Source organism: Dipteris shenzhenensis, chromosome 32 (assembly GCF_047967505.1).
Source record: "Dipteris shenzhenensis isolate YYH24624 ecotype China chromosome 32, Dip_SZ_1.0, whole genome shotgun sequence".
NCBI classification, from domain to species: domain Eukaryota; kingdom Viridiplantae; phylum Streptophyta; class Polypodiopsida; order Gleicheniales; family Dipteridaceae; genus Dipteris; species Dipteris shenzhenensis.
In genome coordinates this window covers 10,631,884-10,659,601 of record NC_141627.1, presented here as the reverse complement: position 1 = coordinate 10,659,601, position 27,718 = coordinate 10,631,884, and the positions used below count along the sequence as shown (strand labels likewise).

At 43.9% G+C, this 27,718-nt stretch overlaps 1 protein-coding gene across 1 annotated transcript in view; it reads left to right on the top strand.

Annotated features, from left to right (window-relative positions):
• The window catches only part of LOC147880292 (ABC transporter G family member 11-like), a 67,118-nt gene that overhangs the window by 31,730 nt on the left and 7,670 nt on the right, over positions 1 to 27,718 (top strand). The window contains exons 3-8 of the mRNA XM_087371073.1: positions 6,630 to 6,919; positions 20,182 to 20,353; positions 20,632 to 20,745; positions 20,903 to 21,031; positions 21,331 to 21,525; positions 21,848 to 21,934. Of these exons, the coding sequence (XP_087227199.1) occupies positions 6,630 to 6,919; positions 20,182 to 20,353; positions 20,632 to 20,745; positions 20,903 to 21,031; positions 21,331 to 21,525; positions 21,848 to 21,934 (987 nt within the window). The remainder of the gene's footprint in view (positions 1 to 6,629; positions 6,920 to 20,181; positions 20,354 to 20,631; positions 20,746 to 20,902; positions 21,032 to 21,330; positions 21,526 to 21,847; positions 21,935 to 27,718) is intronic.

The window sequence follows — 27,718 nt, the reverse complement described above, 5'->3', positions numbered from 1 at the left end:
TCCTTTGGAAGTTTCTTGAACACTTTTAGGCACCCACAGTGGAGGCAGGTCCCCTCTCCCACCTAGACCACTACATATAATGTGACACTCCTAGTGATCTACCATGCTCATCCAATATACAATCATTCCACATGATAGGCTGCCTGTCTATTTCTTCATGAGAGGAGGGTGGAGCTCTCCTAAGAGTGCCTCTGAAGTTGTCCCAAGCTATCAAAATGGCAGCCATGAGAGGAAAAGGGGGAGATATGAGATGGGCTGAAGTAAAGATCCATCTCGAGCTGTCCATCCAATCTCCCCCAAGAGGTGTACAGAACTGAATGCTGCGTAATAAAAAATCATTCCAAAGCAACTGTTGAGGCATCAATCCTCTCCCCACCATATTACAGAGCAAGGCCATACATTGCAAGTCTGGATCAATAATATTGAGACCCCCTTCCCCTGTGGGGAGAATGAGGGTCTCCCAAGCTACCCTGGCTATAGCATCTGTAGTACCAGTCCACTCCACAAAAAATTCGTGATAGGTCTCTTGATCTGAGTAATACACTCTCTAGATTGGACGAACCAGGTAGTAGCCAACAGCACCTCGTTCACAACCACTACTCTGGATGCAAGGTCAAGTCTAGCAGAACTCCAAAAAAGGAATTTCCTCCTTATGCTTTCCAACACGGGAGCGAACTACTGTGCTGGAGAGATGCCCATCTCAACCTGGCATCCTATGGAAACACCCCTCTAAATCCAAGTGAACCCAATGTCAACCCCCCAGTCTAGACTGTCCTCATCACAAATCCAAAAGCCATTGGATTTGTTCCAGTTTATATGATCCCTTGCTGCAGTGCAAAACAAATCCAAAGTTGTCATGAAAGAGGTGAGTATTTGTGCCGTGGCATCCAAAAAAACAGCTGTGTCATCTGCTAGCTCACTATCCAACAACTACTCCTGCCTCAACGGAAGCCTCAGCCCAATAATATCATCTTGAGCTCTAATATGGATGCTCATTGTTTCAGCCACAAATAAAAAGAGAAAGGGGGCTAAAGGGCATCCCTGTCGGACTGATCTGGTAATCTGAAACCTCTTTTGAGATTTGTAAGCAATGATCTTGGTAGAATCTGAGTTTAACCGGATGCTCAGTAGGCCCTAACTAGGTCCTGTATGTGTGGAGCTGCAAGAGATCCTCTTTGATGACCTTGTTCAACTCTTGACAGGTGAGTGGGATAAATGGAGCCTCAAGGCTATACTGAAACAGTGACAATCTGTCCATTTGTAGTCCCAAATCTATCCCAAGCTTGCAACCCATCTACGTGCTCGAGCATACTGCATCCTTTGATCCCATTTCGCCTCCAATAGCAGAGATGAAGTCAAGGCTAGCCATGGCATTCTACGTCATCCGGATGTGATGGTACCAAAGTTTGTGACCCTATGGCGATAAGTGATCACCTAGAAGACTGCATCAAGCTATAGAAGGGTAGCCCTAGCCTCTGCTACTATGGTCTAATGATAGATGTACAAGACCGATGGCAAGCCTTGCTGCTGATCATCCAAATAAAAAGCAGAATCTGAAGTCTCTATGTAGGACCAATCTGTTTTTGATAAGTCTATCCTCAAGAAGGAACTACCATACATCCCTGCTAGGCATACCAGTGAGTCAAAGAGAAGAACCTTGGCTTTGGGATCCTCAAAATGTAAGCGGAAGTAGAGGCTCAGATCTGGCTAATCGGCATATCCCTTGCTCAAATATGGACCTACATAGCTGGTTGCATTGTTAGGATCGAATCTGTAAAGAGAATCCCCAGGTATGTATAGGACGGACAGCCTCTACTAGAGCCCCATCGAAGGTAAAGCTATTTGTGAATAGCCATTTTGGATGTGTTGAAGACCATGACCTTGGCTTTACCCAAGTTGATCTTCAAATCATGTGTATCGTAGAAAGACTGGAGTGTATCCAAATGTCATTAGAGGCCCTTAATAGAGAAGGAGAGTAGGATATCACCTGCATATAGCAGAATTGAAATCAAGGAGCTACCTGAAGGACAACCCTCGGAGTTGTGTTGAAGGACTCGAGCTCGTCAATGTATAGGCCAAACAAGGTCGGTGATAATGGACAACCTTGTTTGATTCCAATCATGCTCATGATCTCCATTGTTTGATCCTTTAGTGCTAGCCTTTGTCATGGTTGACTCTGCCCTTCACCTCCGGAGTGCCGACGAAAACACAATACGAAGAATTTGTATAAATGGATGCCCAAGTATGTGTAGGTGTGTGGATTTGTATGTGTAAGATAATATGTTTATACTATGGTCTACACCCACTGTTGGGCGTTGATGATGTCAGTGGGGATGTCATAGTATCTAGTCCCAGCTATGCGTGATTGAGTTTATGGTTTTCGACCGTATGAATGACTATCCTGAGATTGAAACTGCACTATGTTGTGTTTTTAGAGAATGAGTTTGGGCATGTTCCTAGATTCATCTAGAAATATGATCTCGTTTATCCACCTTGTCAAAGTATTGACTTTGCCTGATACTTGCTCATATAATTTTTGAGCTGCCTAGATGATGTCCTGACTAGACCCTAGATGAAGTAACCGTCTGAAAAGTTGGGCCCAAGGTACAGTGTGAAAGGCTTTGCAGAAATCCCCAAAGCAACAATAAATTGTCTGCTTTTGTGCTTGGCCTCCTCAATGACAGCTCTGAATGTAAAGACGTGGTCCAATGTAGCATGATTTGCCCAAAAACTTGCCTATCCCATCGTTATGAATCCCTCAAACTCTACCTCTCAGGTAACATGAGCGTCAAGTGTTGCTGCATAAATCTTGGGCATAACATGTCCAATCATGATGGTGCTATAGTTTTTTGGAATCATGGAATCCCGTGCCTGTGGATTGGGATAATAGTGTTTTGGGCCCAAGTGTGGGGGAAACTAGTGCAAACCACTTCATTGAATAGCTTTGCCAAGATCGGGGTGTACCGATACTGTGTGCAGTGTACTCCATACAAAGCCCCTCATGATATTTGGCTCGGCCATTGTGTAGCTTGAGGGTTGCTTGTTTAATATCACTGGGAATGGAGAGTGAGCATAAAGTAGGGCGCTGTAGATGTGGGAGGTCTGATGAAGGCTGATGAGGGATGCATAGAATGTGTGCGTAAGTGTGTCAAATGATATGGACAATGATAGGAGATGTGGAACCTCCGCTCGAGAAACTTCCTTCAGAATTACTTAGAATTGTTACTATATAGAATGTTTAGTAGTTCTCTTTCTCATTCTTATGGATAAAGTCTCTCTTCTTTCGACAGACTAGATCAAGATACTTTCATATGGTCTTTGTCATAGTCAGAAGGTGATGATCGGTCTCGAGTCTGAGTTGATAGCGCAAGGCCTTACACTTGTCATTGTACTAGGTATTACATGGGACTGATCCAACGGGCAATAGACGGTTGAATCTGGTGGTGTGAGGGAAGGTGTGGATGGCGGGCTCATGTAGGGAACATGTGATAAGTGCGGCTCTATCTTGTAGAAGAGGGATATCATTGAAGTCCTCAAGCATAGTGGAGAGGTGGGCAGCATAGGCAAGGGCTAGTATATGGTCAAAATGAATCTCTTGGAAAGTGGTGGAAGTAGGGACTGATGTGCTTGGTGGTGCAGTAATGGGATGGATAGAGAATCCTAGAAGATGGCCCAAAGTTGGAAGCCTATAGGCATCTTCTACATCTTTATGGATTGAGATATTTTCTGGTTGTATAATCTCCCAAGCAAGGCATGGCCGGTAGGCAACTTGGACAATTTTATGGATCGAGGTAATGGCTGGTTGTATAATCTTCCACATTCGTTCTTGACGTGGCTCGCAAGTACCCTAGGCACTGAGCTGGGACCCTAAGAGCTGGCTGCAAGACATCCATCTCCCTTTTTAGTGCCTCATGGATTGCTAGTTGTATGTATTATGTTCAAAGCTTTTAATAGATACAGTTTTTTAAAGGGGTAAAAAGGCACCGCTAAAAACTAAGGTAACTTTATTGAATGAAGGTTTTTCAAATATCTGCTAATGGGATTGCTTTTAGGCATTTTTTGGCTTTCAAAAGCTTGACACCATCATACAATTTATCGTAGATATGAGAAAACTCAAAGTTGGAGAAGCATTCCAATTTTGTGTGGGATGTCAGAGACCTTACGATGGTGAAGGGGGTTGGTCTTTGTTTGATTGCAAGCAGAACTTGTATCCTGCTAGAAATTTGCTTCTATTTTATATAAGAGAGCACACCTTATGTGTGATGGCAATGCATCTTTTCTTATTCGAGAAAGGGTCACCAGTCTTGGTTAGTGTTTTTTTTTGGGAAATCTTTTGCAATTTTGGCAAATTTAGGTACCCCCAAGGAATCTTGGACAGAGTAGTATGTTTTTGTGGCCAAAAACATGAAAAATATCTCCAAAACTTTGATAAAAATGAGTTTCAAAAGCCATTTTACTGCCAAAATCATAATTAAATGGAAAATGTTGTGATACTTTGTCCAAAAGATATGTGGGTTGTCGCCAAATGTTTGACACTTTTCCAAGGAGGGAGACTTGAAAAAAAAACACTAGTCATGGTACTCAAAAGAAACACTGGTCATGGTACTCTGGACTTGAAAAATGGTACTCCGAATGTCTAAAAGATGAGTGGTTCAAGGGAATTGAACTTATCTAAGGCATACAGCTTACTTATGCTAATGATGGTTTCCATGACATTGAGAGAGGGGGAGATGTTCCCATAAATATGTCAGATAGCAGCACTCAGTACATATATGATGCTCGGTATGTATTGAATTAAGGATGAATATAGTTTCTGTAGCTAATATATCATATGGACAGCATAGATTGTTGAATTCCAAGATGGAAAGGTCAGAATGTAAAATCCGCAAGCAGAGATATAGTCGTAGCCAGTGGCACTTTTTTATCCCTAGCACGCTTTACCATCAGGATGTTATAGTTCAGCATGCTTTGGCTGTGTCAAATTCATCAAAGAGTGCATTTAGGCAGACTACAGATGGGCACGCCCTTTGTCTAGTCAATTGTGAGTCATGATATGTTAAAGGATCTGCCAAAGATAGAGCAACCCAGAGGACATATATGGTAGTTCTGGGAAAGCAGCACCATTTTCTTTCTCCAAATGATGGCTGATGAAAAGTCAAAGCTAGTAGAAGTAATTTGTGTGGACCCATAAGTACTAATACCTATGGTGGTTCCTGATACCTTTTCACATTCATGAATGATCTTATGAAGAAAAATTCATGTCTTTGGGTATCTTCTTAAGTTTAAGTCTTTGGCTGAAAACCAAACTAGTCGCAAGCTCATAAATCCTTAGAATTGATCAAGGGAGAGTATATGTAGGGCATGTTTGAAAGAGATTAGCATTATGCATTGGACTTCAATGCCTGACACACCCCAACAGAATGGTGTTCCTGAGAAAACAAACATGACACTTTTGAAGATGACCAGATTTATGCTAAAGGACAAGCAGTTGTCACAATCTGTAATTACAGCCATATGTACCAGCAATAGGTGCCCCTCAAATAATGATACTCCTTTGAATATTGTGAACTGATACATTGTGATTGATTTTGAATGCGATGACAAACCAAAGGTTGAGGCATTCTGCTTTGGATATATTGCTGGGACATCAAGAAGAGAGAAACCAGTACCAAGGTAGTATTATTATGCCATTTAGGAAAGTAATGCACGGCCTTGTTTGACAATGGCCAAGCGCCAGCACGCATGCCAATGTTGAAATCAATTGGATTGATGAGCACAGTAATGGATGGTCCTATTGAGACTGTCCCATGGAAAAATAAGTGCATGCAAAGGAGATGGCCTATTAAAAACATTGGTCTATGACAAAACATCGACCAGTATAGAAGTTGGTTAAGTTTATCCATTGATAAGTCAAAGAAAGAGAAGATTTGTTGAGGAGAATTTGATTTTGTTCATACGTTGATTGTGAAGCAAAGAGTCAAAAATTAGATGTGTCCCCTCTTGATATGCCCTTACAAAAAGAACTGCCAACCTTGTTGACGTGCCTGTCAAAGGTCAATCCATCACATGTAGTGGAGTCAATGGGATCACGAATTTTTCACCTGTGTGGATGCCAGCTGGCAGGTTAGCCTGCAATGCACGAACATTCACCAATTGACCTAGTACCTGTCACCACTTTTGATGTGTAATCCCATGCATCATCAGAGATTGTTATGGACCATGGTACCAATGTGGTTAGCCGATGGCGGGTAATATTTGGAACAATAAGAGGGAGAAGATGAGTTTTAAACAATGTGTGGTAGTGACAGTCTCTAAATTCCACTACCAGCTCTAAGAACTGCATGCAAAGCTGTCATGATTTGTGCGGCTCTGTACATCTTAAAACTTTAGTTTTTTCCCCTTCTCTGTAGTACGATTTCGAAAAACTTTTAAGGCTCAGAAGGTCTATAGAAACTTTTCTACTTGATCAAAGTACAGGTGTCTGCTTGAATTGTTGTATTTGATACCTGATACCTCGGATCGTTGCATGAAGTTGAAAGAAAGGGTATACTTTCCATTCTATAGTTTGCATATTTTGATCATTTTAAACTTAAAATGCTAGCCCTTACATGTTTTCTGTTTTAAAACAGGCACATTTGACATCAACAGATGTGTTTGCTGAGATGCTAACGGTCCGTGAGAATATTTACATGTCTGCCCTTTTAAAGCTTCCTCCTACAATGGCTATGCCACGGAAGTTGGATCTTGTTGACCAAACGATCATAGACCTGGGGCTCAAGCATTGTGCATCTACTCGAGTGGGGCATTGGTGCTCAAATGGCATTAGTTCAGGTGAGAGAAGGCGCCTCAGTCTGGCCATGGAGTTGATGATGAGACCCCGCCTGTTGTATTTAGATGAGCCAACGGATGGACTTGATAGGTACTACTGTTGCACTTTTTAAGACTTTGCATAAGCTTATTTTGGTGTGTGCAAAGTTCGTTAAGGAAGATATTGGACATACTTTGTAAGCAGAAGATAAAATGCAGTAAAATCGTCAGGATAATTTATCTTGTTCTTGTCAGAGATTCAGGTGCTGAAGTATGCACCTGTGCACAGTGGAAAACAGAGACGACTCTCTCCCATATATAATAGCAAACTGAACCCACAAACTGTAAATAAAACAAGGAAATAGAGCAGCAGCCAAGGAGCTTCCAAAATATACTCAGATTAGGGTCACACAAGAGTGGCTGAACTGCCTCAGGGTGAAGCCACAAACATCTAGCAGAGTGCTGGGCAAAATACAGTCAAGGACATCTGCAAAACTGAGTTGTAGAAGGACTCCAGAAAAATCTGCTCCTGAGTGGCTTCAATGGGATGCAAACAATGGAGCATTGGGCTCATCTTTATAGGCCCAATCTGACCTAACTTGGCAGACTGGAAAGCCACCGATTGTGTCTGTCCAACCGACCCAAACGGCCAACCAAACGAGGCCAACCTGATTTAACCCAGGTCATCTGACCTGTGCAATCCCCAAGATCTTCCCAATAGGAAGTCCAAAAATGTGCCTATAAAACACTTGTCTTTTGCCGTAATCTGCTGCTGACGGAGGTTGCAGACAGCAAACCCTGATTTGCTGAGTACTGCTCAAATGCAGCTCAGCCTACCCTCCCCTGCCTACAGATACACTACCCTTATGTCGTGCATATATGGGTCTCATAGGTGGGTCAGTGAACTTTTCTAACACCCCCTCTCACTGATTCAACATGAGCCAATCTCCCGAGATGTTGGATCGGCAATCCAGCCTTCAACTATAGCAGAGGCAATTGAGTCAGATGGGGCACCTAGAGTTAGGGTCATTGTTGACGACCCTAAGATATCTAATGACCATATCATGCTTCAGTGCCCGGACGGCTCTTTTTTTTTACAAAGAGTCGAAAGTGTAGGCAGACAGGATCAGTGCAAGATCTATAGGACCTATGGGCACTTTGCTAGGAATTCTCGTAGAAAGAAGAAGAGGCCTAAAAAGCACTCTGGTAGAGCTCCTCCTCGACCTTCTCAGAGTGCCCATCCATGGCAGAGACTGGTACAGCTCCACCATGGCAAGGTCTTGGTATAGTTCCTCGACAGAGTGCTCATCTGGCATCGACCTCACGCTCTACACGACCAGCGCCTGTGGCACTTGTGGTCCTTCGATGGGCTCCAATATCGGTTCGACCTCCACCACCGCCAGATCAGACTCTTGTTGTTTTGGAGGCCACTCCCTTGCAAACCACGTTTTGGTGGGTGGCCGCCCCATTGAGTTTTCTGCTCTTGTTCATGTTGGGACCTCCCTTGCTATATCTTTAGCAACTCCAGTGGCTATCGCTCAGGAGATTGCCCAATCTTCATTCCCTCAAGTGGTACCTGAGGCTTCCCCTTGCTTACCTCAGGTTCTTGCTCTAGGTGTTGCCCCAATTGCAGCAACTCTAGATGTTGCTCTGCCTGCAGCTACCTCACCTGCCCCTATCGCCGATCTTTGGAATGAGGGTTCTTACGAGTATGCTCATCCTTTATCAGCTTCTTCCCATCTGGATAGAGGGAAGGGGGTGGCATCTACTTTCTCTCTTGTTTCGACTCCAAACATCTTATGTACCCCAACGCCAGTCCTAAACTTCAAGAATTCCTTTTTGGCCTTAGCGGATCTAGTGGATATTTCGGATGTGGACTTTGTGCACTCCACCTTCGGTGACGTAGTGGTTGGCATCCCTTTTGATCTCAGGGTGACTCCTTCAGGTGGACGGGTTCTTTCACCTGTGGATTTTCCTCCACTTCTCTCCCTCACTCCTCGAGCAGGACGTCTCCCCTCATTGAGGGGATTATTTCCGCCACTAGGTCGAGTAAGGCGTTACATGCTACTTCCTCTTGTCGATGAGGATTGTTAGTTGGAACATATAGGGCCTCGGTGGTATTTACACCGACACGCCGATTAGAGATGAGGCCAGAGTGCAGACATGGCAGCACATTCCACTATTTTTTTTTTCAAGAAAAGTACTTCATTAAGTATGAATAAAAACCGTAGAGCAAGCTCAAGTGCGGGAGTACATCATGTCAAGCATGAGAAAAAAATAGCTTAGAATGAGCAAACAAAAATCCTAGGTGGCGGCTGAAAATGCCACCTCATCCCTGAAGGAGAGTCAAAGAAGAAAGGACAATCCTTCCAGACTCTGAGAAAAGCAACCCTCCTAGCAGTAGCAGTCCTGGAGGTTCCCTGTATGTTCACCCAAATGGCCATCAAACACATTCCACTATTGGTGAAAGAGGATATGAGAATCTCACTTGATGCGCATTTCACCAATAAGGAACTTAAGATTACTTTACTTGCTCTTCATAAGGACAAATGCCCAAGTCCAGATGGGCTTTCCCCAATTTTCTTCATTGCCCATTACCAAAACCTTGCATGTGTTTGGGACTCGGATACTATGCCTCATTCATCTCATTTGAAAAGAGGGTTGCAAAACTTTGGTATCACAGTGAAGCCCTATTACTCTTTTGGGCACCTTGTATAAAATTCTAGCAAAGGCAATCAGCTTGCAATTGTAGCCCTTTCTTGCTGACCTCATCTATGACACATAGGCAGGCTTTGTGCATGGAAGGATGTTCTTTCAGGGGTTTCTTTCCAGCTTATCAAGGTCATTGGCTTTAGAGAGCATGGCGTGGATTCTCAGTGACCCACTCTTCTTGGCCTTGGGTTCATGGAGATTGTAGGCCATCTTTTGGTGGTTCTAGTGATGCCCTATAGGCCATGGTATGTGCCTTGTAGGCATAAGTGTAGGCACTTATTGTGTTAGTGCTTACTATGCCACGTAGGACACTTAGTCCTATGTGACACCTAGGACACTTAGTCCTAGGCCTAGATACAAGTACTTTGTACTTGTGTTTAGGAACATTATCTATCTAAGTTGATGTGACTTCTTCTTCGACTCGTCCTGTACTGCACACTCTCTTTCTCTCTCTCTTCGTTTAGCATCTACAGTGGTATCAGAGCAGGTATTGCTCTAGCCTTCCAGCTTTCCTCAGCCCTGAGTACTCCATTGCTTATTGGAGAGTTTTCTGCCCTGCTGGTCGACACTCTCCCAGATCTGGTTCGAGGCTCTTCATCGCTATTTGCTCCGTCGTACCTTCAGTGGTACCTGCGTTGTACCTGCACGGCTGTACCTGCACGCTGCATCACCGTACAACGTACGGCCACAACCGTACCTTCAGCGGTATTTGCGTCGTACAACCGTACGGTTCTGCTACGTATTGTGCATCGTCGTACCGTACTGCACGTCGCCGTACATCGTACCGCCCGTCGCCGTACACCTGCGCATCGCCGTACGGAATAAGTATCTGCGACAGCCGTACGCTCTTCTCCGTACAAGTGTACTCGCACCGTACCTGCTTTGTACAGGTTCATCTGCTCCGTATGATCATCTGCTCCGTACGTTCACCTATAGATCAGCCGTCGTACAACTTGTACCTGCATTCCGTACAAGTGTACTTTGAGAACAGCTGACCGTATAGCTTGTACCTGCTCCGAGTGTTTTGTACAATTTCGAAGTGCGAATTTACTTACAGTGGTATCTAGATTTGCAATTTGGGGCTTTTGCAGGACATTGCAAAATTTGGGGCTTTCCCACATTTGCCCTGTTTTTGGCCTATTTGCCCTAAATAAATTTGGGGCTTTTGCCAAGTTTGCTGTTTTTGCATCAGATTGCAGTACATTAAGTCAAATTGCAGGACATTCAGTTACATTTGCAGGACATTGAGTCAGATTTGCATACATTGGGTCACATTTGCAAAATTTCAGCAAAATTTGGGGCTTTTCTGAATTTGCCCTCTTTTTGGCTTATTTGCCCTCGATAAATTTGGGGCTTTTGCCAAATTTGCTGTTTTTGCAGTGAACATTGCCTGTCACAGTCACATTTGGGTCAGATCTGCATTTGCCCTTTGATTTGGGTCAGAAATTTGCAGATATTTGCTGTCATTTTTGGAACAGCCAGCTTATTGCAGTGATAGCCTTGAGGCTTTTGGGTTTTCAGGTCTTTTACAAGTTATCACAGTTGCTATGGCTGGGAACAATCAAGATTTATTTGGAGTTCTTCGTGAAGATGATAAGTTGGATGGCACCAACTATCCGATGTGGTCTTATCTCATGAAACATATTCTTGTTGCAAAGCATTTGTGGAATATTGTTTATGGGGCTGATCTGAGGCCAGCCAATCCTTCATTAATTGTTTCTACTGCTGCACCTTCTGCAAGTGGTACTTCTCCTGATGCCTCTTCCTCTAGCACTCCTGCTGTTGCTCTTCCAACTCAAGAATAGTCTAGATGGGATGCAAGAGATCCAAATGCACATTCATGCATTGCTTTATCATGCAAGAGAATCATTATTGCACACATCCGTTCTTGCAGGACAGCAAAGGATGCTTGGGATAAATTGGCTTCTCTATATCAGATTCGCAATGAAGCTCGTGTTGCATATTTGAGAAGGCAATTACAGGAAGTGAATATGAATGAAGGTGAGTCAATGGATGCATATTTGACAAAGGTCAAGGACCTCATGGAACAGCTTGCCAACATTGATGAAGTGGTGCCAAATTCACAGCTTGTCAGTACTACATTGAATGGACTACCAGATACATATCAAGGGTTTGCTACAACCCTTCGATTAGTGGCCATGGGTAATCTAGACCACTATTCTTTTGATCAGCTTGTTACTTTGCTTTTGCAGGAAGAGCAAAGTAGAGCTAACAGACAAGCCATTATTCCTGATCATGCATTTGCTTCACAGCAAACAGGAAGAGGCAAGGCTTCCAAGCCTATGAACAAGCCAAAATCTGCGCATAGCAGCTGCAATTCCTCTACACATAGCAGCTGTAATTCCTCCCCTGCATCTAAAAATACAGTAGATAAAGGAAAGAAGAAAAGATGCAACTATTGTCGCAAGCCTGGACATGACATTTCAGAATGCAGGAAGCGCATTGCTTCAGAGAAAAAGAAAGCAGGATCGACAGCTAATGCCTCACATGCCATTGAATCCCATGAGCCATCAGATGCTTCACATGCACATGCTCTTCAGGATGATTGGGCATGGGCTGTCCATTGCTCATTTGATCCCTCCAAAGCTGATGCACTTTTTACTTCTAATGATGCTCAGTCCTGGTACTTTGATAGCGGTGCTTCCAAGCATGTCACATCTTGCAGACAGTTGTTTCATTCTTTAGCTGATGCACCTCGAGGGGGGACTGTTACATGTGCCAATAATGCTTCATATGCTGTAAAAGGAGTTGGAGATGTGCAGCTCACATCCATTTCCAGCCATCCTGTCACTCTGACAAATGTTCTTTTTGTGCCTGGAATTGAAGTCAACTTGATTTCAATTTCAGCAATTGCTACCTCAGGTTTCAGAGTAATTTTTGATGGCTACAGATGCCTAGTATATGATCTTCGTGATGACAATGCCATAGTTCTCACTGGCACTTTGCGAAAAGGTTATCACCTTGATCATCATGCAGCTGCACTTTATACCGAAGCATTGGCTATTTCAGATTCACAGCTTGCTGAAACTCATCTGTGGCATGAGAGAATGGGCCATCTCAATTATAGAGCTCTTGCAAAGCTACATTCACAGCAGATGGCTAATGATGTACCTCAGACTCACACAGTTTCTAAACATGTGTGTGAGGGTTGTCTTTTGGGTAAGATGCATCGATTTCCTTTTCAAAAGAATTGTCCAAAACTCTCACAAAGGAAATTGCAGCTAGTACACAATGATGTCTGTGGCCCAATGAGGACAAATGCCATTGGAGGATACAAGTATGACTCTCATTGATGATTTCACAAGGTATTGCTGGGTATATCCTTTAAAGGCCAAATCTGAAGTTTTCTTATGCTTTCAGAGATGGCTGAATATGGTTGAGAATGAATCAGCATGCAAGCTTGTCACCCTCAACACAGATAGGGGGGGTGAGTATATGTCAAAGGAGTTTGATGCATTTCTTTCCTCACGGGGCATTATTCACTCATGCACTACTCCTTACACTCCTCAGCAAAATCCTGTTTCTGAAAGGAAAAACAGGTCCACAATGGAGATGGCCAGATGCATGCTTAAGGCCAAGTCTTTGCCCAATAAATTTTGGCTTGATGCAGTAATGTGTGCCAACTATGTGCTGAATAGATCACCTACACGGGCATTAAAGACTATTACACCTTATGAAGCATGGAAAGGCAGGAAGCCTTCACTTTCACACATGAAAGTTTTTGGGTCTCTTGCATATGTTCATGTACCATCTCAGCTGAGACATAAGCTTGATGACAAGGCAATCAAATGCATATTCATTGGTTACAGCCAGGAGAGCAGAGGGTATCGGTTATATCAACCAAATACCGGGAAGATTATTGTCAGTAGAGATGTGATCTTTGCTGAACATTCAGCTTCTCCTCTTGTGGACTGCAAAGCAAAGCCAGATATTGACATGTTTGATGCCTTTGAATCTTGGTTACCTCTACCATCATCAGAAGAGGATTTTGAGCAGCAACATGCGCCTCCTGCAGGCCCTCCACAAAGCAATAATCAGCCTCAACCTCATGCTGATTTGCAGGTTTCTCTTCCGGCACAAAATGATCCCATTACTCATGATGCAGTCATTGAAGAAAGAGCTGTTAATAGACAGCAGAGGCAAGTTCCCAGATGGCTTCTTGATACATTGAGGGACAGCAAACAAGATCAGCCTTTTGCTGCCCGGACAAGATCAGGGAATAGACAGCATGGTCACTTTCTTGAGTTTGCACTCCTTGCTACAGCTTGCAATGAAGAGCCTTTGTGCCATAAAGATGCTTTTGACAGCAAAGAGTGGATGGATGCAATGAAAGCTGAGTTACAATCTATTGCCAAAAATGACACTTGGGAATTAGTAGATCTCCCACCTGGCAAGCATGCCATTGGAACGCGGTGGGTCTACAAATTAAAAAGAAAATCTGATGGCAGCATAGATCAATACAAAGCCCGTCTTGTTGCCAAAGGGTATGCCCAACAACAAGGCATTGACTTTGAGGAGACATTTGCTCCCACATCCAGGATTACTACCATTCGATGTGTCATTGCCATTGCAGCCCATCATCATTGGCAAGTGCACCAACTTGACATCAAGACTGCTTTCTTCATGGGGATCTGCAGGAAGAAGTCTATGTCACTCAACCTCCTGGTTTTGAGGTTGTTAATTCTGAAAATATGGTATGCCGGCTTAGAAAAGCCCTTTATGGTTTGAAGCAGGCACCCAGGGCATGGTATGCCAAAATTCATGCACACTTACTATCCCTTGGTTTTCAGAATAGTCCCACAGAACCCACTCTTTATTTCCGTGGGAGTGGATCTGATTTTTTAGTGCTGATTTTATATGTGGATGATATGCTTCTCACGGGCCCAGATACTCAGCAAATTGCAGCTTTCAAGGCTGACTTGCAGCAGATTTTTGACATGTGAGACATGGGACAGCTCCATTATTATTTGGGCATTCAGTTTGCTCATGTTGAGGGGGGTATCATGATGTCTCAGTCCAAGTATATTGGACAGCTCCTTGATCGTTTTCAATTTGAGGATTGCAAGCCAATCTCTGCTCCAGTGGACCCTGGCTTCAAATTCTCAGCTCATGATGGGAGCCCACCATGTGATATCACTCTTTATCAGCAAGCTGTTGGATGTCTTATTTATTTATGTCACACCAGACCTGACTTGCAGTATGCAGTATCTCAGCTTAGCAGATTCATGCACATGCCCAGTTCACAGCATTGGCAGGCAGTGAAGAGAGTCTTCAGATATCTCAGAGGCACTCAGGATTTAGCTCTCTTCTATGGTGATCAGGGTTCACTTACCATGCATGCTTACACGGATAGTGACTGGGCAGGATGTTCCGACACCAGAGTGTCACATACTGGCAATTGTTTTTTGCTTGGCAATTCATGTATTTCTTGGCTCAACAAGAAGCAACCGACAGTTGCCACGTCTAGTTGTGAGGCTGAGTACAGGGCAGCCTTCACCGCTACAGTAGAGTGTGTTTGGCTTCGACAGTTACTTACAGATCTTGGTATTTGCCAGACATCCTCCACTATTGTCTACATTGACAGCCAGAGTGCTTTGGCCATTGCGCGTAACCCAGTGTTTCATGCGCGTACCAAGCATATTGAAGTTCACTATCATTATGTTCGGGAGCGGTTGTCAGCAGGCGACATAGAGTTGTCCTATCTTCCCACAGAGGACAACATCGCAGATATGTTTACAAAGGCACTTCCTCGTCCCAAGTTCGAAGTCTTCCGACAGGCTTTACACTTGGTTCCCTTTGTTACATGATCTGACATTCCTTGTACATTCATAGGTGGCTATATCCTTTTGGATGCACATGTGCCACCATGACCAGAAACTACCAGGTATTCTGAGATGTTTCCAGAGTACTTCAGCCCATCCCATGGAGGGGGGTTTGTAGGCCATCTTTTGGTGGTTCTAGTGATGCCCTATAGGCCATGGTATGTGCCTTGTAGGCATAAGTGTAGGCACTTATTGTGTTAGTGCTTACTATGCCACGTAGGACACTTAGTCCTATGTGACACCTAGGACACTTAGTCCTAGGCCTAGATACAAGTACTTTGTACTTGTGTTTAGGAACCTTATCTATCTAAGTTGATGTGACTTCTTCTTCGACTCGTACTGTACTGCACACTCTCTTTCTCTCTCTCTTCGTTTAGCATCTACAGAGATTTGGCTCTATGGTGGGGCCCCAATCAAGTATCTACAGTGGGACCCATAAGAGTGGGAATGGATTGACAAAAGGCATCACGAGAAGAGCCTCCCCTTCTTTCGTTACATTGATGTACCAGCCCTGTCTTTCAGAACAGTACATGCTTCGGTGAATTCCTCATGGGAGATTTTGGCTAGCATTCAACATGTTATATCTGGAGAGCTAGATGCACTGAGGCTATACCATTCCCAAGTCCACCAATCTCATACCTTGGCCTGTATTTGGACAGACACTATACACACATTGATGGCACTTGGATGAGCATACATGGATCCTCTAGTGCCGCTCCCACCAGGAGAGATGTATTCCTTAGGGGATGGAGAGGCTCCCCATTCTTCTCGGAGTCTGCTACAAGGTTGAGGTGGCATTTTCAGCCTCAGCCTTGGATTTTTCCTACCTCATTTTGAAGAGTTTTTAAACTTTTATCTCATGCTATGTGTGTTGTATGAGCTTGCTCTTGCATGTTTTTATTCATACTTAAATAGAAGTCTTTTTCATGAAAGAAAAAAAATCTAGACCTTCAGCTTGTGAGCTACCAACCTCGCCTTGTACTGGTCAAGTGTACCATCTAACTTGTACTTGGCTTTGTTGGTTCCCTTCCATGTGGTTGACCCAAGGTACCAAGTCCCACGTGTAGTTTTTCTCAATGGAATCCATCGTAGCCTTCTTTGCTTTCTGCCAATCAGGGACATCCTATTCTTCCTCAAAGGTCTATTCCTCATGAATCATTTTGATGTGAGCCCTCTGTTAGGAAATGGAGTCAATTTGAGTGACTTTTAGTGTGTTCTAGAGTAGTACTATAGATTGTGTGGGAGCTATGTCTAGTTCTAGACCGGCATGCACAGTTTTGATGACCATCATTGTCATGTTTTGTTCTTGGTTCCATTCCAGTAGTCCCTCACCTTTCCTCCATGGGGGGGTGTTAGGAAATGGAGTCAATTTGAGTGACTTTTAGTGTGTTCTAGAGTAGTACTATCTACTTTATATCCTAGAGTGCCATGTGTCACTATGGGACTTATCTCATATACATTTGACACTTAGAGTGTGTGTGCCTATCCTATATTTTCATTTTAATCAAGCCTCATGCCTTTCTTGATCATGTAAGTACTTTGCTTAGTTGTATATTTATTTCTCGCATTATTTCATTTCCATTATGATTTCTTAGTCTTGCTTTTCCTTTTCATTCCATTCCATGTCTTGCATCTTCACCCTCAAGGTGCAGTTCACTATGAGAGCTTTGTGATTCCTCTTGTATCTTCTCCCTTCATCAGCACTTACTTCATGGATATCAGTTACCCGTAAGTCTTCAAGGTCTTCATGTATCACCGAGGTAATCTCTTCTCTTGGGGAGGAGTCTTCTTCTTTGTAGGCTCTTGTTGTAGTGATTCTAAATGTGAACTTGTCAAACTTGCTTCTTCTTCTTTGCGTTGATCTCGAGCATCTCGAGAGTAGTGCAAGTGCAAAGGCTGTTTCGTTGTCAAGATACTTAAGTGTATAGGAAAACTACGACTGTTACGCTCAAGTTGAGGTAACATGACCTCGGAAGGGTCAGTCGACATTTTCCAATGTTTGTATTATATTTATTGGGCTTCATGTAAATGGTCAAAGGGGTTAATGTCAAGGTCCTTGATGAGGGTGACATGACACGGACTAGATGGATCTAAGGCTATGGGTCTTAAATGCATTGAATGTGTAATGTGCCTAGGGGCAAGTGAATTAATGCATATCCCAAGAGAGGGGTATATGGTGCATTTAGGAGGCACCCTAAAATGAGGACATGTGGCATACTAGATCCATCTAGGGATTTGGGGCTTGGTGGATTTTGCAAGCAGGAGCTATTCACGTGTGAAGATTTTTCGTAAGAGCTTGCGAACACTCAGATAGGCTGGGAGGATAATTTGTGTGCGTGTACGGTGATTCATCGTAGACTTAGGCATAATGGAACATGTTATTGAAAAGGGAATGTAATATTTTGGTATCAGAGCTTGGTTATTGGAAAAGAGGGATGACGGTGCGGACGAACGATGCGCGGAACATCAGGCTGTGCTGAATTTTGGTTGGTGACGTTGTCGTTCGGCTTCTTCGTTTAGCCTTAGCAAGCTACAGCCATGAAGCCATTAGAGGAACAAGGTACAGGAACTCGCGTCACCACATCAGCCTTCGATTGCAGTTCACTACGTTTGCAAGAACCTATAACGTGAGATTCAAAGGAGCAAATTTACAATAGTATCTGTTTATATGCCGAGTTGGGGGGGGGCTCAAGGGTCTCAAGATACAAACGGTGTTGGAAAGCCACAATACATGGAACATTGGATACGTCTTCTTGGATAACTAAAGCTTCATGGCTACATCATTGGTAACCAAAATGATGGGGAAAGTTCCAAATTTATGCTGGGACAGATTGGACACGTCTTACCTAACTGCTTCAATATTTTCTTGCTAACCTTGAGATAGGTCTGACCATTGAGCAGTTGGCATGATATGAAGGCTACCGCAATGCTTAGCAATCAGTTCTAACTATTTCTACCCGAACAAGAAATGCTTACTTGTTTTAAGGGCATGAATAATAGCCAATGCATTGTGCCCTTGCACACCAATTCACATTCGTCTATCGATCTTGCTTCCTATGAGCAAGCATACTGCATGAGGGCTTGTGAGCACGCCAAGCCCATCATTCACTGAGTGAGCATAGTGCATGAGGGTTGTGAGCATGCCAAGCCCATCACTTACTAAGCAAATGCTTCCTAAGGCAATTTGGAAATAGGCCCAGACATTCTAAATGCATGTCCAAACAAATGCAATCCATATGTTAGCTGCACACGATTTGTAGCTAACATATTTGGTAATCCTACTAAGGTGTCTATGTCAGAGTTACTAGATGGTGGGATGGAGGCTGCAACGACCCTAGGACTACTGAAGGAGCAAGATGGGAAGAAGTAAGACAACGGTACTAGCAACTTTCAGAAGTGATAAAGATATGAACCAGTGCCAAGGTGCAAGAAGTGGTGAGATCAATGTGGAAGTTCAATGAGCAAAACGGTCATTTAGGAAGTCAACATGGCTCAAGTGGTTCTCTACCTAGAAAAGATGTTGTGATTACTCTTCTACTACACCCCGTACTTTGGAAAGATTGAGTTCCGGGCTACATCGAGCTATAGAAAGGGAATTACTTACATCCAATCTTGGTAGGCAAAAGGGTGTCTGACATTCACTTGGAACAGTCCCTTGAGGACTTCCTCAGAAGGGGTGCGGGATTCCTGATGCATTGGTACAGGAGTAGGAGGTCCAGCAAGCCATAGGAGGGATATGGCAGCAAGAGGACGATAACCGTTTGTGCTCATTGGCCCACGTTTGGAGCAGATCTGAGTGAGTGGAAGGTGTGTCTACTGTGTACAGAGAGCCCTTGAGGTGATAGTGCATTCTCTGTGAAAATCCTGCAGCACAGACACCTTGTGAATTGTATCTCGGACACAGAGGATGGAGCAAGATGTCGCTTGGGGCATGACAACCTAGTTGAGAAAGGGACTCATGCCTCGTTGATTGAGTTGGTCTCGCCAGGCTATAAGATTGTTGGACAGAGTGTCTTTCAAATCGAGGTGCAGACTTGATCCCTCCATCCTGTCAGTGGCATGTACCCTACTTAAGGATAGTGTTTGGGAGACAAGGTGGTTGGAGCAGATCTGGGTTACCCAATGCAATTTGGTGATGGGAGACCAGCACAAGTATCTCCAGCAGCCACCCTCATTGCCAATTAAGAGGATATCATAAGTCAGGATTAACTCCTTAGTGATAGATAGAAGTGCACTTTTTGGACCATGAAGAAAAATGCTACCCACCCTCTACTACTCGCGACTTCTTAGTGAATGTCATATAACTCGTTTGTGCTCCTCCATACTTGTGTCCATGAAATAGTGTTTAAAAACCTCCTTCAAGCAAGTACTCTTTCCTATGTCTGGAAGTTATTGAAGTCTCAAAGAAAAACCGACCAAATCTCAATGTGTGAGAGGACTGAATTGGACAGTTCATGAAAGGCCAGGTTTTCCCAAATGGTAGGATCGTGATCACTATGTCATCGAAGTAGGCACCACGTTTCTTTATTCCAAGTAAAGAAAAGTAGGCACCTTCTTTCTACTTTGCAGCAGCTTTAAGCCTTTTCATTTGCATAAAAGTGCATCCACGGAATGAAGCTAACCTCAAGTTTGATTTTTCTCCATGAGAATCTGTAAAACTACATCAATTGACGAGTTCATATATGTTGTTCTGAATGTTCTAATCAGCATACCTCTTTCACTGTGAAGAAATAAGATGATTGATAAGTACTGAACGTGTGTTATCCTCAAGCCTAGGGAGAACATGAACTGAAACCTTGCTCTTTATAATCTTTTGCAGCTCTTCAGCAATGTTATATATGACAAAAGTCAAGCTTTTGGCACAAGAGGGGAGAACAGTTGTAGCGTGCTTCCGTGAACCCAACCATGATCTTTTCCAGCTTTTTGACTATTTGCTGGTCCTAGGAACCGGAAAGATGATTTACTTTGGTGAGACATACTCTGCAGCAGAGGTGTGTACATACTTGTACTGAACTAAAATGCATCTAGCTGTCAACAGAGTTTGTCGTGACTAAATCATCCTTGACTTAATTGTTCTACGATACTGACTTCGGCCAGTGGTTTCGCATTTACATGCTCATCAATTCCATGCATGTTGACCATGTGGGGCAGGTTACCTAATGCTTTCTATGCATTTTACTTGGTCGACCATAGTGCAATACAATTTGAACAACATGGCTGGCATACTTATCCATTGTCTATTCTTGATGAGTTACTTTCATTCATACAGCACTTCACGAGGAGTGGCTTGCACGGCTCAACACAGCACAATCCAGTCAGCTATTTTTTGCAAATAAGGCATCCACAGTATGAGGAAATAAGTATAACAATGCAATCTTTGCAGGTAATGTAACCTCAATCTTTGCAGGTAATGTAACCTCATTTGTCACAGTATGAGGAAATAAGTATAACAATGCAATCTTTGCAGGTATTTTAAACAGTATCAGAGTCATTAATTCTGTAAGAGATTGCTTATGGTAAACATGCTTTACTTTCTGCAGGACCTCGAGAAGGTTGATGGTCTGGGAGGTGAGATCCCTGAAAATGTTGAGAAAACTCTTGTAACCGGATATCAAAACTCAGATACATGTACAAGAATGGGGACAAAGATCACTGATGTATCCTCTAGGGTAAACCCTAACAAATGTCTCTTTGTTTACTGAAGTGCAAAAAGTTGTAATTCTCCCCGTTTGGTCATGCCTTCACAACTAACAAAAGGTAGGCAGAAAATGTCAGTTATATGTTTGGATGTGTACATTAATCATGACATAGCCATGGGTACAGCCCTAGTAGCTATATGAAAAGTTTGGTCTGTAAATAATCTATCAAACAAACAGAAAATGGAAGCAGGGTTTATGACATCGTAAAATAAAAGCATCCTGAATCAGAATACTATCTCTGTCCTGACATTTTCGTTTTTCTTTCCCAGAAAGGTGCAGTCTTGGTGAACTTAGGTAGTCATGCGAATCTTGCTACTCAGACTGTTGTTTTGAGTTACCGATCCTTCTTGAGCATGACAAGGAACTTACATCACTATTGGACACGTTTGATACTTTCATTTATGGTGATGCTAATGATTGGGACCATCTTCGTGAATTTGGACCACTCAATAAATTCAATTCAGGCATGTATCACATTTTTCTCAACCCTTGGCTTGTAGGAGCTCCATGACAATAATATGACGAAATAGTTTCAAGCATGCTTGGCTGGTTTTTGAAGATTCTGTTGTTGGCAAAATAGTTTCAAGCATGCTTGGCTAGCTTTTCAAGTGCTGTTGCAAAAAGACTACAATACATTGAACCTAAGAACCATCATTAACCATATATTACATGAATGTCAATTCTGTACGTGGTTCTTATTTTCAGAATGCAAAGCTGCCGTCCTTATGATTTAAAGGCAATAGACTTTCCAATCCATATGTGCTAAAATTTATGTGGTGCTCACAGGAAAGGGCATCTTGCCTTTTTCTCATATTTGAAACTCTTATGTTTATAACCATCGGAGGGATGCCATTTTTCCACCACGAAATGAAGGTAGGTTAATTTCTTTATTTTTAAAATCTGTTTTTTACTCCCGTCTGACTTTAAATGTGCTATTTTAACCATTCCTCTATTACATTGTATTATTATTTATTTGTAATTTAAGTGTTGAATCTGAGCATAATCAATCCATTGTGACTAAAGTCTTTTGTGCATAAGTTGTTTCATAGACTGACAATAAAAATGAGGCTTTGAAATTCTTTCTTACACCCTAATGGGTTAGGATTACAAGTGCGACTTCTTCTAGTGGAATTGTGATTATATTAGAAATACTACAATATAGTGGGAACGCTTCGACAGAGATTGGAGATATCCAGGTTACCAGGCCAGTGTCTTCGTTGTTGGCAGATGTGCCAATGCGCTAGTGGTCAAAGTCCCCCCCCCCCCCTCCCGCAGAATAGGCAGAGACAGCAGAGGGAGCCGCAAGAGGATAGGACCCAGTGGCCCCACAGGTAGCTCTAGGAGCAAGAGTCCCAGACCCCCTGGGTGGAGCCCTCCGAGGGAAAGTGGACTAAGGTCGGAAAAAAGAAAACAAGGAAGTGGGCCTTTAAGTACCGTAGACAATGCACTAACCACAAGAAGAGAGCGCATGCGGCCTCTCATTCCAAAGAGGATCAGTCAGGGGACTCCCCTTCAGGAAGCCCACCGTCGCCAAAGAGTGTGCCCTTCGTTCCTCCAGTAGATCCCCCTCGTAGCAAGAGTTCTTCCGAGCACCCAAGTATCCCTATAGCAGGAGCTCCTGAGGCTTCGGTGGCTACTACTTTCCCCGCCCACCTCACCATGACTGTAGAGGAGGCGGCCCAGAGTTCGCACGCACTTGTACAACAACAAGCCTCCTCTACGAAATTGGTTGACAACCCTTCCCCTCTCCCACCGCGCCCTTTGGACCGTTCCCCCCCTCCCTTCTCTCCTCCGCCCGTCCTCCTTGCTATCACCACCCTTGTCATCCATCCCCCCTTTTCCCCCCGCCCCTCGCCCCCCCCATGCCGCAACAAATTCACTTGCTTCTTCCTCCTCTCGTGCTTGCTCTAGAGCCGGCCTTGCTTGACCCCTTGCCCTTAGACAAGGGCAAGGCCATGCCCTCTTTCCTGGCCTCTTCCTTACTTCAGGAGCCCAACCTCCCCTCTCTGTAGGATATTGCCTCTTTGTGGGTGCCACGGGAAGGAGGATTTGATGGCCCTCTCACCTTTCAGCTCCGTGACTATGCGATGGGCTCCCTTTGGAGGCTGGGGCCGTGTGACTACCTTGAGATCCTAGAGTGTATCCTATGCCTCTAGAGTTGGCAGTCTTGATCCTGTAGCCTCGAAAAGGGGGTTCGATTAGTGGGGTCATCTCCTACATGCATCTTTTTTGGGTCTTCAGTTTACTTCCACAAGTGTGGAGAAGTGGACACCATCGATATTTGATGCCATGATGGAGGATCAATTGTATCGCGTGATGGACGAGTGGATGGGCTTGCACGGGATGGATTTGTGGCTCACATATGGTGCTTCAGCTCGAGCTCAGGTTTGACAGTAAGAGTGATCCATTTGCCGCCTGAGTTAGTGCTCACTCACTCGCACTTGTAGACGCTTCAATAGGTAGATATCTCCTTCATGCTATAGTGGACATGGAAGGTAGGTATTGAGCCAGATGCGACCCTCGTACGCCGGTGCAAAGATACAAATTATTCTCCCTCCCAACCCCCCTCAAAGTCATAGAGGTTTGGTTTTCAGGAGCAAGTTCTCACTTATAGGCAAGCGTTGCTTTCTATCACTCTCTTGACAAAGTGAGGATCCTACTCTCCTAGTTACTAAGACTACATCCTAATGCAACACTAATCTACGGAGGATGCAACCTAAGTGAAAGCATGATGAAGAGAGTGCTCATGACATGTATCTCAAGTCAATTAGGTTCCAAGATAGATTAACTTGGACTCATAAAGAGAATCTTGAGATAGTGCAAAGTGTTTGATTGATATTACTTCAAATGAACCTCCCTTTTATAGGTGAGGGTACTTACATCCATTTGCTTGCTCACATGTGGGATATCTCCTCCATGCCATGTGGCAGCTTACCTTTTGCTCATACCTTTGCTCTACAAGTGCTCATGGCATCACAACTCTCAACACCTCCCCTTGGTGCCATGATCCTTTGGCTACTGCAAGGTGGTCAGATGTGAGTTACAAATCCATCACCTCCCCTTAGTGCATACATTGCTACTTAAGGTGGTCAAGTGTGGTTTTTACATGTCAATACCTCCCCTGGGTGCTTTCATAGCTACTCTCAGGTGGTCAGGCTTGATTTACAAAACATAGGCAAGGTTGGCAAGGTTTTTTGCTTTTCAATACATTCCATTGATGTCACCTTTTGGCTCATGGCTTGATGATGACTCCGCGTAGTTGACTTGTTGATTCTTCAATCTGCAATCTTCTTCCTTGTGTCCGAGCTTCTTGCAATGGTGACACTTTGGTTTGTTCTTCAATCTGCAGTCACTTTGATAGTGACCCATCCTTCCGCAATGGTAGCATTTCACTGATGTTTTACTGAATAGTGCTTGTTCTTCATTATAGCTGTTGTATGTTGATGTCGATGTTGATGTCGATGTCGATGCCTTTAACTCTCTTTCTTTTTCGAGAAGAGAGGATACACATTCTTCAAACTTTGGATCTGGCAAATTCTTCAAAGTGGTTGTCAATGCACTATACTCTGCAGGCATGCTTTTAAGGAGAATTGCAAGTGCATCTTTCTCTCCTACTTTTGCATTTATGCCCTCTAGTTGAGTCATAATGCTTTTGATTTTGTTGACAAATTGTGCCATGGATTCATTGAAGCCCATGTGCATACCATAGAATTCAATTTTAAGATGGATTTCTTGGTTTTTGGCTTTTGCACCAAACACTGTGTTCAACTCATCCCATGCATCCTTGGCATGATCTTTAGAGTCTATATGATGAATTATGTTTGGACCTAAGTGCAATCCAATGAGTGATAGTGCTGCTTCATCTTGTTCCTTCCAAGCATCATTTTGTGCAATGGGTATGTCTTCTTTTACAATCTTCCAAAGCTTTTGGTGCATCAGGAGATATCTCATTTGTGTAGACCATGTGTGAAATCCTTCCCCGGTGAACTTCTCAACAGTTGGAGTGCGGATTGCCATTGCAAAGGTCTTACCAGTTTGATGATACTTTCAAATCTGGCAGTGTCTAATTGCATACAATGATTTTGAACAAACAGGCGCGTATAGCTCGAAAAGACGATCACTTTTCCTTTTTGGAGCGTGTGCAAATTTTTCCTGGATTGCAAGTTATGGCTTGTTGAAGCTTTTGTGAAGAAAAGGGGGCCTTGATGATGTGGCACAGGGATTCACATGCTGCTTACAAACTGTGCTTAACAGGGGCTGTGTGCTTAGGTAGCCTTGTGCCATGTGGCAACCTTCTAACCCAAGTTAGTTAACCCACGTCTAGATTAACTTAACCATGGTCCACGCAACTAAACCTAACCATGGTGATCATTAAGGTAACCACAGTTAAGTCTTATCTTGACACGTGTCAATCAATGAAACTTTGGAGAAAGAAAGAGATCTCTGAAGATTTTGCGACGACGGCGACGGAAAAGACTCAGAAGCTGCGAGCTGCGGACGGAGTGAGCTGCGTGTGCATTGCGACGCTGAAGATGGCTATGGCGACGCTTGGCAGCTATGGCAGAAGCTCGTCGTGCTGATGGTGTAGTTCGGCCGTGGCTGTGTTGGCGACTGGCTGCAGGGAGCTTCTGGAGATCGATGCAGAGGTTTCGTCGGTGGAGGTCATTGGTCGACCAACACGAGAGAGGCCGCGCTGCTGCAGAAACGTTTGTTGCAAGGCATATGAAGCTTTGAGCATTCGTTTGGTTGCTCGAGGTGCGCTGTTGAAGACTATGGAGCGTGAGCATGGGCTGCTCGTGTAGTCGTTGTAGGCATAGCTTAGAAGGTCGTTTCGTCAAGGTACTGCTCTCCTTGATTGAATCCTCTAAAGCCTACCTTTCTCTCAAAAATCAGATTTCTAATCTTCTCTCCCTATCTTTTTCTCATAAGAACAATGGGGATGGAAAATCTCTCTCAATGACGGAATTCCTTCAATGCCATGGAAGGAATCAATGGACGGAAATTTGCTCTCAATCTAAAAAAAACTAAAACTAACCTAGGAGAAAACTTGTGCTCCTAATGCAACCTACAACTAATCTAGGAGACTAGACCTAAGCTCTGATACCATGACAAAGTGAGGATCCTACTCTCCTAGTTACTAAGACTACATCCTAATGCAACACTAATCTACGGAGGATGCAACCTAAGTGAAAGCATGATGAAGAGAGTGCTCATGACATGTATCTCAAGTCAATTAGGTTCCAAGATAGATTAACTTGGACTCATAAAGAGAATCTTGAGATAGTGCAAAGTGTTTGATTGATATTACTTCAAATGAACCTCCCTTTTATAGGTGAGGGTACTTACATCCATTTGCTTGCTCACATGTGGGATATCTCCTCCATGCCATGTGGCAGCTTACCTTTTGCTCATACCTTTGCTCTACAAGTGCTCATGGCATCACAACTCTCAACATCTCTCCCCATGAGTTGTACCATGGTGAGTTGGAACGTGCATGGGCTCCATGACTGTGCACATAGTCAACCACACTATTTGATATTTGGACAGGAGTTAATGAGAGTAGTGGTAGGACAGGCAATAGACTTTCTCTTGATTGAGGAGCACATGCTTTCAGCAGCAGACCTTGGACATTGCCACCACCTCCCTAAGAGGGCCCCAGAGGTTTGGTCCCTAGCAGTATGCCGGAGTGGATGGTTCTACATCTTAGTCTCCAAGACAGTGGCCCTAGAGGTCTTTGACTAGGGTGAGGGAGCAGGTTTTGTTAGTAGTCCCGTAGAGTTTGAGCGCTACAGTTTCTATTCAAAAACAAGGAGCTCTAGAAGGCCCTCCCTCCTTAGAGAAGTGTTGTAGGGAGGATGGCTGACCTCGAGTTTCTTTCGATGTTGTTGAGAGCATATTCTCACTCTGCTTAGGTTGGCTTGTTAGGAGATTCTTGACTCAGACTCCCTTCCGCAGTCTTTGAGACGAGGCTGGATTGGCGTGATCGCGAAGGGGGAGGGACAAATCTGACATTCATAAGTGGAGACCAATCACTTTACTAGATACCACTTACAAGATCTTGGCCAAGGTCTTGAGCTTGCAGCTGAGGCCCCATCTACCTAATATCATTCATGACACGCAAACCATTTTGTTTAGGAAAGCAACATCGTGGACAACATCTTCACATTTTTGAAGGTGAGCAATTGCAGCCTCTTTCCATCCTTCTCTTCGATTTCAAGAAGGCGTATAAAAAAGTGGAGTGGTCCTTCGTGGAGGGCACCATGCAGAGATTGGGGGCTTCTCGGAGTAGTGGATCAGAAGGGTCTCAACTCTTTATGTGGGGAGCTCCATTCACATGATCATTGGGGGGGCACATGGGCAAGGCCTTTGGTTTGGCAGGGTTGCCCCCTTTCGACAGGGTTGCCCCCTTCCTCTTTCTTTTCGTAGCGGAGGTGCTGGGCTATTTTTTGCGCTTTCAAGTGATAGGCCTCATAGGGTGAGGCTCTCGATTTGATAGGAGTAGCAGCTGCTGGCGAGTTTGCAGACAATACAGCCTTATATGTGGAGGGATCAGCAGCGAGCCTTGAGACGGTTAGGGGCACCTTGGCTATCAATTGTGAGGCCTCCCGGGCCCGGATCAACTGGACAAAATCCAATGGCTTCTTTACGGGCATTGAG